Consider the following 10,396-nt stretch of genomic DNA (forward strand, 5'->3'; position numbering starts at 1 on the left):
CATAAAATACTTATAGCACCTTCCTCCCGTGCTGTCATAACACTAGCATATGTTATGTCTAGACTTTTTTCCACCTTTTAACCCTTTTCTTTAACTGTTCCTTCCTTTTGGCAATTTGGTTAACGGAGTGGGCGCGTTCAACACATCTAGCCTTTCTTTCTGTTGTTGTTCTGTTTTAAAATTGAATTTCTCTAAAACGGAAGCTAATACATACTTTCTAATTTTGTAATTCCTCCTCTGCGCTATTGTATATCTGTGATTCTAGTATTATCCGGAGAATATAGGATCTGGGTAATATTGTTCAAGAAGGAATTATTGGATGGACAGGCTGCACTTTTCACCTACCTCGTTTTATTGAAAGTTTAATTTTTGCCTCTAGGTTTTCTTACTAAAACTGTAATTGGTTAGCTTTTCTCAAAGATGTTACCTTGCTGCTTAAACTTGTGTCACAAAAGTATTAAAATTTTTCCTCCAATTAAAATATTTTCTTATCATCCATGGCAATTATGTGGGCAAGGCAAACCTAAATGGAGATTTCCCTCATATTCTATCCTTGTCCACGGCCTCGGCATAACTTCGCATAATCTTTTTATAATTACTCGTATCATCAGTAAAACATACTACCTGGTCAGGGTTGTCTGAGGTTTTTGTTAATGCCTTTCCCCAAACTTTCTATTACTGCGTTTCTAGCTTTTTAAATAGTCATTTATCTATCTTTATCAAAACATCTACTGCCTTCGTTGTTACTATAATGCATTTTATTTACCATTTATATTACTAAAAGCATATAGAGGAGAAATTCGTTCCAAGTAATGCCTCGATATTATTCTAAAAATTCCCTCCTATTTTAACCTATTTTTCTATTAAATTTTCAGAAAAATAAATTCAATCACTATCTTTCATCAATATTTTGATTATGATCAAGCATGACTTAAGGAGAATGCAAGCTCATATTGATTAATATACTAAAAGGAACTAGGTTTTTTAGCCAAGGAAATATTTTCTTTACTTAGTGTTTAATGTAGTTGTGTTGGGTGACATATATGCAAGAGTGGGTGGTGGAGAGGTAGAAGGTGTCATTGGGAAGTATGGTGTACCAGGTGAAAATGAGAGGGGTGAGAGGCTGCTATATGAGTGCGTTGAAGAAGAGCAGGTGATATGTTAGTTTTTTCAACAAGAAAGATATAAACAAGTATACATGGGTAAGAGTGGCAAGTGGAAGAATGTTAAAAAGGGCATTAATGGAATATGTATTGATAACAAGAAGGATATTTGGAATATTGAAAGCTGTGCATGTGCTTAGGGGTATGGCTAACGGTATGTGTGATTATTTTTGGTTGAAGGAAAGTTAGCTGTAGCAAAAGACAGGGGAAATAGAAAGGGGGGATGTAAAAGAGAGATAATGAAGGTTAAAGAATTGGAAAAAAAAAAAACGGAGGTAAAAAGTGAATATCAAGAGAGGTTGGAGGTGGCATAGGACAGGGTGAAAGTGAGAGAAACTGGTGATCTAGAGGAGGAGTGGAAGTTAGTAAAAGAAAATCTCGTTGGGCTTGCAAGTGGGTTGTGTGGCAAGAGGATTGTTGGAGGCAGCATCAGAATGGGTAGTGAATGGTGGAATGAAGGGGTGATAATGAAAGTAAAGGAGAAAAGGAGGACATTTGAAGAATGGCTGCAGAGTAATAGTGTAGAAAAGTATGAAAGATATAGAGAGAAAAATGTGGAAAAAACGCAAAATAGGTGAGGCAAAGACGGTGGTTGACGGGAGGTGGGGCCTGGGGTCGTTTCTTATGAAGAGAATAAGAAGTTTTGGAAAAAAAAAGTGAAGAGAGTAAGGAAATGTGGATCCAGAAATGAAGATACAATGAAAGATAAAAATGGAAGGTTGAGAGGAGAGGAAGCAATCAAAGGGTGGGCTGAATATTTCAAAAAGTTGCTGAATGTTGAAGATAATAGGGAAAGAGATATAACTGCTGTTGCAGGTGTTTTGGTGCCAGTAATGGGAGATGAGAATGTGAGAGATATTACAAGAGAGGAAGTGAAGAGAGCCTTAGCTGAAACAAGAACAGGAAAAGCACCTGGTATGGAGGTTATGAGGGCTGAAATGTTAAAGGAAGGGGGGGGGGGAGGGTTGACAGTACTTGAATGGTTGGGGAGATTGTTTAATATTTGTTTTATGTTGTCAATGGTACCAGTGGACTGGATGTGTGCGTGTGCTGTTCCGCTATACAAAGGTGATGAGTGTTGTATTTCAAGGGGTATTAGTTTATTGAGTGTGGTTGGAAAAGTGTATGGTAGAGTGTTAATCAATAGGATTAAGGATAAAACAAAGGATGCAATCTTCTAAGTGCAGCGTGGATTTAGGAGAGGTAGGGGATGCATGGATCAGATTTTTATAGTTAAGCAGATACAGTATGCGAAAAATATTTAGCAAAAGGTAAGGAGGTGTATGTTGCATTTATGGATCTGGAGAAAGCTTATGATGGAATTGATAGGGAAGCGATGTGGAATGTGATGAGGTTATATGGAATTGGTGGAAGGTTGTTACAAGCAGTGAGGAGAGTATATGTAGACAATAAAGCATGTATCAGGATAGGAAATGAAGTGGGTGAGTGGTTTCTAGTGAGAGTGGGGCTGAGACAGGGATGTGTGATGTTGCCATGGTTGTTCAATGTGCTTGTTGATGGAGTTGTAGGAGAGGTGAATGCTCGATTGCTTGGTCGAGGATTGAAACTTATAGATGATAGTGATCATGAGTGGGAGGTGAATCAATTGCTGTTTGTGGATGATATTGTATTGGTTGCAGACTCAGAGGAGAAGCTGGGTCGATTAATGACAGAGTTCGGCAGGGTGTGAGCCAGAAGGATGTTGAGAGTTGATGTGGGTAAGAGTAAGGTTATGAGATGCACGAGAAGGGAGGGTGGTGCTAGATTGAATGTCAGACTGAATGGAGAGTTACTTGAAGTAGATTAGTTTAAGAACTTGGGGTCTGTTGTTGCTTCAAATGGTGGAATGGAAGCAGGTGTACACCAGAGATTAATGAAGGATGTAAAATGTTAGGGAGCAGTGAAGGGAGTGGTAGAAATAGAAGTTTAGGAATGAATGTAAATAGAGTTTTGTATGAGAAAGTGATTGTATCAATTGTGATGCATGGATCGGAGTTGTGGGAGATGAAAGTGACGGAGCGACAGAAATTGAATGTGTTCGAGATGAAGTGTCTGAGGAGTATGGCTGGTGTAACTCGATTAGACAAGTATAGGACCGAAGTAGTGAGAGTGAGAACTGGTGTGAGAAATGAATCAGCAGCTAGAGTGGATATGAATGTGAAGAGGTGGGTTGGCCACGTAGAGAGAATGAGAAAATGGGTGTCTGCTGAAGAAGGTGATGAATGCAATATTTGATGAGAGAAGTACAAGAGGAAAGCCAAAGTTTGGTTGGATGTATGGAATGAAGAAAGCTCTAGGACTAGGTGATAGGAGGCATAGATGTGAGAGAGGCAAAAGAGCATGCTAGAAATGGGAATGAATGGGGGATAACAGGGGAGGGTGGGCTGTAGCACACTGGCAGTACCAACCAAACTTGTCTGAATCCTCCGGTAGTCCGGAAGGAAGAAAGAGAAGAAAAATACCCTTCTGTTCTTTTTTTTTATGTTGTCTACACCTAAAAATTAGGGGAAGTGCCATGGTAGATAGAATAGATTGTTTCGCACAATGTTCTCTTACACGAAATATTTTTGTTTTATCCTTCTAGATAAAACTCGATCATATGACAATCCTTATCAATACCTAGATTGCACTTGATATTTTGTTTGATTTGTTGACATGAACAGCCTCGTTATCCATTCCTCTAAAAACCATTTTGTCCATTATCAACTTTAAATATCAAAGTTCCTTCTCTCTCTAGAATTTATGCAATCATACAGAATACCCAATTAAAATGTCAGACATACAAACCATATCCGACCATTTGTTCTTATAACAAAGAGAGTGCACCTCTTCATCAAAGAATAGAATAAACTAGAAGCAGCTAAGCTTTTTCTAACCAGAAGGTTAGCATCTAAAAGAATACATCTAGATATCCGACAATTTATTCATATGATAAAGACCGTGTACCTCTTTATTAAAGAATAAAGGAAACTAGAAGAAGCTAAGCTTTTTCCTTCTGCAAACCCGGTCTACTTGATTATTCCAACAGAACCACCAGAAGGTTAGCATCTGTAAAAATTGATCTAGATATCAGCCCATTTGTCCATATGACAAAGAGCTTAGCCTATACCCCTCCATCAAAGAACAGAAAAAAACTAGAGGAAGCTAGGCTTTTTCCCTCTGTAGAGCCGGTCTTCTAGAAGAGGTTGTCCCAAAAGAGTCACCAGAATGGTAGCATCTGAAGGAATAGATTTAGATATCCGACCATTTATTCAAATGACAAAGAGCTTGCGCCTCTTCACCAAAGAACAGAGAAAATGAATTTTTAAATTTAAAATTAATTTTCGAACACTTACCTGTATAACTTAATTCAGCCGATCACATCTGTGTCCGACACAGATGTGATCGGCTGAATTAAGTTATACAGGTTGAGTGCGAGACAAATGAATTTTTAAATTTAAAATTAATTTTCGAACACTTACCTGTATAACTTAATTCAGCCGATCACATCTGTGTCAGACACAGATGTGATCGGCTGAATTAAGTTATACAGGTTAAGTGTGAGACAAAGTAGAAGCAGCTAAGATTTTTCCCTCTGCAGAGCCGGTCTTCTAGTTTATTCTAACAGAGCCACCAGAAGGTTACCTTATAAAAGAATATATCTAAATATCAAACAATTTGTTCATATGACAAAAACTTGTACCAGTTTATCACACAATAGAGCCAACTAGAAACTAGGATTTTCCCCCTGCAGAACCAGTCTTCTAAGTTATTCTAACAGAGCCACTAGGATAGGATCTGAAAGAATAGATCTAGATATAAAAAAAAATTGTTCATATAGAAAAGAACTTGCACCTCTTCATCAAAGAACAGAGTAAAGTAGAAGCAGCTAAAATTTTTCCCTCTGCAGAACCGGTCTTCTAGTTTATTCCATATCCAACTAATTATTCATATGACAAAGAGCTTGTACCTCTTCATCAAAGAAGAGAGCAAAGTAGAAGCAGCTAGGATTTTTCCCTCTGCAAAGCTGGTCTTCTAGTTTATTCCATCAGAGCTACCCTGAAAGAATAGATCTAGATATCCAACTAACTGTTCATATGACAAAAACCTTGTACATCTTCATCAAAGAAAAGAGCGAACTGAAAGAAGTTAAGCTTTTTCCATCTGCAGAACCTGAAATAGGTTTAGATATCCTACCATTTGTTCAATGCCTAAGAGCTTGTACCTCTTTATCAAAGAACAGAATAAACTAGAAGCTCGGTTCTTTCCCTTTGCAAAAACGGTCTTCTAGGCCATTGAATAAAAGCCACCAGAAAGTTAGTATCTAGTTATCTGACCATTTGTTCATATGACAAAGAGTTTGTACTCTTCATAAAAGAACAGAGAAAACTAGAAGCTAAGCTTTTTTTCTTCCACAGAGCCGGTCTTCTAGATTATTCCAACACAGCCACCAGAAGGTTAGCATCTGAAAGAATAGATCTAGATATCCACTCATGTGCTCATATGGCTAAAGCTTGTACTTCTTTATCAAACAACAGAGCAAACTAGAAGCTAAGATATTCGCTCTGCAGAGCCAGACTTCTAGGTTACCAACAGAGCCACTAAAAGGTTAGCATCTGAAAGAATACATCTAGATATCCGTCCATTTGTTCATAAAACAAAGAGCTTTTACCTCTTCACCAAAGAACAGAGCAAACTAGAAGCTAAGCCTTTTCCATCTGAGGAGCCGTCTTCTATATTATTTGAACAGAAAGTTAGCATATAAAATAGTAGATCTATATATCAGACCCTCTGTAGTATACAAGGTCTGTCCAAAAAGTATCCGACCTTTAGCTGGAAAAAATATGTTACATACCTGATGTGATAAGGACCCTAATCCCCTCCAAGTAGACCCCTTGCGCCTGCACACACTTAGCCCACTGATCCTTCCACAGATGAAAACACTTCTGGTAGGCTTCAATTGGAATGGCGATCATCTCTGATGATGTATTTTGTATTATCTCCTCTTTATTCTCAAAATGGGATCCTTTCAATAGCGTCTTCAATTTCATAAATAACCAAAAGACGCAAGGAGCCATGTCTGGAGAGTATGGAGGTTGGTTAATGACTGGAATTCCATGTTTGGCTAAGAAATTTTGGAACAGGTGCGAAAAAATGGGTATTTGCATAGAGACAATGCTGCAGGTCATTCATCCCACCTGATCCAAAAATTCTTGGCCAAACAAAAAATTCCAAAAGTAAAATAACCTCCCTACTTTCCAAACATGGCTCTTTACAGCATTTGGTTCTTTCTGAAATTGAAGACTACATTGAAATTATCCCGTTTTGAGAGTAGATGAGGATATAATGCGAAATGCAATAGCAGTGAAGAACACCATTCCAATTGAAGCCGTTCAGTTCTTTCAACGCTGGAAAGATCAGTAGGCTAAGTGTGTGCTGGCCTAATATGCCTACTTTGATGGGAATTAGGGTCCCAATACTGTCAGGCACGTAATATATTTTTTTTCTGGCCAAAGGTCGGATACTTTTCAGACAGACCTCGTATGTCCTGTAGGTTACCCAAGCGGAAGCTTTTCTTTCTTTCAAAATAGGTCTTCTGCTTCATTCCAGTTTACATTTCTTTAAATTTTTTTCTTATCATTCAACAAAACAATAAATTACACACTTATCTTTTGATTATATTTTCAAGGGTTTCTCTTATTCTAGCAAAGGCTGCGTCCTTGGCATCTCTTCCAAGATATTTTCTCAATTCCAAATACTCTTCCATACCCAGTAACTTGATATTATTCAGGTGTCCGATAACATTAATAATTCCTTCAAAATCAGGAATAAGTTCTTTCACTCTTCCTTTTTAACTTGTACAGGACTTTTTTCCTTCTTCCACATTCCTTTGTGTCTTGACTTAGCTTTGGATTCTTCAACAAATCCATAAACTAACGTTTTTTCTTCTGGCTTTTCATATCTCAGCATTTCGCTTATTCTAGCCAAGGCTGCATCCTTCTTATCTCTTCTAAGATCTCCCATTTCCACTTACTCTTCCACACTCATTAGCTTTACATTATTCAGATGTCTGGCATCATTAATAATTTCCTCAAAATCTCGAGTTTGTTTATTCATTCATTCACTCTGCCTTTTTTAACTTGTACTGGACTTTTTTCCTTCTTCCATATTCCTTTGTTAAATTAGCTTCGTATTCTTGAACAAGTTCTTAAACTAACCCTTTTTCTTATGACTTTTCAAATTCCAGTATCTCTCGCATTCTAACCAAGGCTGTGTCCTTATCATTTCTTCTAAGATCTCTCATCCGCATAAATTACCTTTATGTTATTAAGATGTCCGGTAACATTACCAATTCCTTCAAAATATTTTTCTCTCTGCCTTTTTACCTTGTAATGGACTTTTTTCATTTTTCCAACTTCTTTTGTCTCTTAATTTGGCTTCATATTCTTGAATAAGTCCAAAAACTAAACCTTTTTCTTCTGACTTTTCATATTCCAGCATTTCTCTTATTCTAGCCAAGGCTGTGTCCTTATCTCTTCTGGGACCTTCTCCCATTTCCTGTCAGGATGCCTGAAAACTTTAAATCAATCAATCAATCTCCCATTTCCACTTACTTTCCCACACCGATTAGCTTTATATTATTCATATATTCGGTAACATTACCAAGTCCCTCAAATTATTGAACAAGTTCTTTCGCTCTGCCTTTTTAACTTTTACTGGTTTTATTTCCTTCTTCCAATTTAATTTGTCTCTTAAATTGGCCTCGTATTCTTGAACAAGTCCATAAACTAACCCTTTTTCTTCTGACTTTTCCTATTCTAGCATTTCTCTTATTCTAGCCAAGGCTGCGTCCTCAGCATTTCTTATTTCTTCTCTTAATACCAAGTGTTCGCCCTCTTCCAATTTCTTATTCTAAATTTGATGTCCCCGTCGTCGTCGTCAGATTGCCTTGCCTAAAGCATTACTTATCTATCGACTCCATCGTTTTTTTTAATCTATCTTTTTTCGTCTTGTATAGGACTTCTCTCTTTCCCTCATATTCCTCTATGACTTTCCAAAAATAATTCGTATTCTCTAACTACACTTTTCACAACGGACGTGGAAATATCCTTCGAGATAGCCTTCCTTCCATTCCTTCATCTTTTCAAAAGGCTTTACATAATTTCATAATCGATCTCACATGCTATCCCACTCATTGACAATTCCATTCTTGCAACGGAAAGCAAAGGGATTGTTATTTTCATTAAAGGTCATTGCCTCGGTGACTTCAACGTGTTACCTGCGGGAACCTTACTATATCAGCAGTTTCTTCAGATTGTACAGTGCGAGTCCTCGGGTAACAGTTGGTAATTGAGCATTTTCCTTCATTTCTCGCTACAGTTTGTTTATATCATCCTCATCATCTCCTCCTAAGCCTATTGACGTAAAGGGACCCGGTTAGATTTCGCCAGTCTTCTCTATCTTGGGCATTTAATTCAATACTTCTCCATCCATCATATCCTACTTCAAGTTTCTTAGTCCTCAGCCATGTAGGACTGGGTATTCTAACTCTAGTGCCATGTGGAGCCCAATTCAAAGTTTGGTGAACTAATCTCTCTTGGGGAGTGCAAATAGTTTGCCCGAACCATCTCCATCTACCCTTCACCGTGATCTCATCCACATATGGCACTCGAGTAATCTCTCTTATAGTTTTATCTCTAATCCTGTCCTGCCATTCAACTCCCATTATTCTTCTGAGGGATTTTTTCTCACATCTAAAAAATCTGTTGGATATTGTTTCATTGTTATACCACGACTCATGTCCATACAGTAACACCAATCTCAATTATAGCCTGATTTTTATTTGTAATTTCAGGCGATTCGATTTCCAAATTTTACTTAACCAGCCATTGTATGATTTGCTTTTTTTCAATCTTTCATTAAACTTAAATTCTAAAGATCCTTTATCAGAGATCATAGTTCCCAAATATTCAAATGATTCCACCTCATCAATTCGTTCCACTTTCAATGATATTTCATCTTCCATTGCATATTCCGTTCTCATCTCTGTTTTTGTTCTATTCATTTGAGCCCAAACTCAAGTGTTATTTTATGCATTCTGGTAAGCAGGTTTTGCGAAGACCTGTCGTGTTCTGCTAATAAAGACAGCGTCATGACCATACTCTAGGTCAGCTAATTTCCTGTTACCAATCCAGTCCAATCCTTCTCCACCATCCCCAAATGTTCTATGCATTACAAAATCCACGAGGCTGATAAACAACATAGGTAACAACACATTCCATGGAGTACTCCGATGTTCACTGGAAATTTGTTTGATTGGACTCTATTAACATTAACTTTGTATCTGCTATGCTAATGAACAGACTTAATCAAATTTACATATTTAAAAGGAATTCCATAATAACGCAGGACTCGCCACAAAATTGGCCGGTGCACACTATCAAATGCTTTTTCATAATCCACAAATGCCATCAAAAGTTTATTTCTATATTCTACACATTGTTGAACCACATGTCTTAAAATGAAAATCCGGTCAGTACAACTTCTACCTTTTCTAAATCATGCTGTTTCACCCCTCAGCCTTTCATCATTCTTTCTCTCTGGTATCTTTAGAATGAGCGTACTACACACACACACACATATATATATATATATATATATATATATATATATATATATATATATATATATATATATATATATACAATATATATATATATAATATATATAAATATATATATATATATATATATATATATATCATCAGCCATTACTAGTCAAATGCAGAACAAAGGCCTCAGACATGTCCGTCCACTTACATCTGTTTATGGTCTTTCTAAGCCAGTCCATACCTGCAAACTTTCATGTTTCGTCAATCCATCGTCTTCTCTTCCTAACCCTGCTTCTTTTGCAATCTTTAGGGACCCATTCTGTTATTCTTAGTGTTCCTCTATTTTAAGGCATTTTCATTATATGTCCTGCCAATGTCCATTTCTCTTTCTTGCATCGTTAGAATATCAGCTTCTTTAGTTTGCTCTCTTATTCATGTGGCTCTTTTTCTGCCCCTTAGTGTTATTCCCATCATTATTCTTTTCATAGGTCTTTGAGTTGTAATTAGCTTATGTTCTAAGGTTTTACTAAGTCTCCAAGTTTCTGATGGATAAATTAGAACTGGTAGGCCCATCTGTTTAAATCATTTTCTTTTTAGAGAAAGTGCCATTTTACGTTTCATAATCGCATTTTATTTACCAAAT

General features: G+C 37.0%; 1 protein-coding gene across 1 annotated transcript; it reads left to right on the forward strand.

Moving 5' to 3' along the window:
* The first annotated feature begins 3,050 nt into the window (after positions 1-3,050).
* On the forward strand, positions 3,051-6,344 carry LOC137634881 (uncharacterized). The gene is made up of 3 exons (XM_068367431.1): positions 3,051-3,328; positions 5,561-5,599; positions 6,179-6,344. The coding sequence occupies exons 1-3, from the start codon at positions 3,051-3,053 to the stop codon at positions 6,342-6,344; spliced, it is 483 nt and encodes a 160-aa protein (XP_068223532.1).
* The last annotated feature ends 4,052 nt before the right edge of the window (positions 6,345-10,396 follow it).

This window comes from Palaemon carinicauda, chromosome 45 (assembly GCF_036898095.1).
Source record: "Palaemon carinicauda isolate YSFRI2023 chromosome 45, ASM3689809v2, whole genome shotgun sequence".
NCBI lineage: Eukaryota > Metazoa > Arthropoda > Malacostraca > Decapoda > Palaemonidae > Palaemon > Palaemon carinicauda.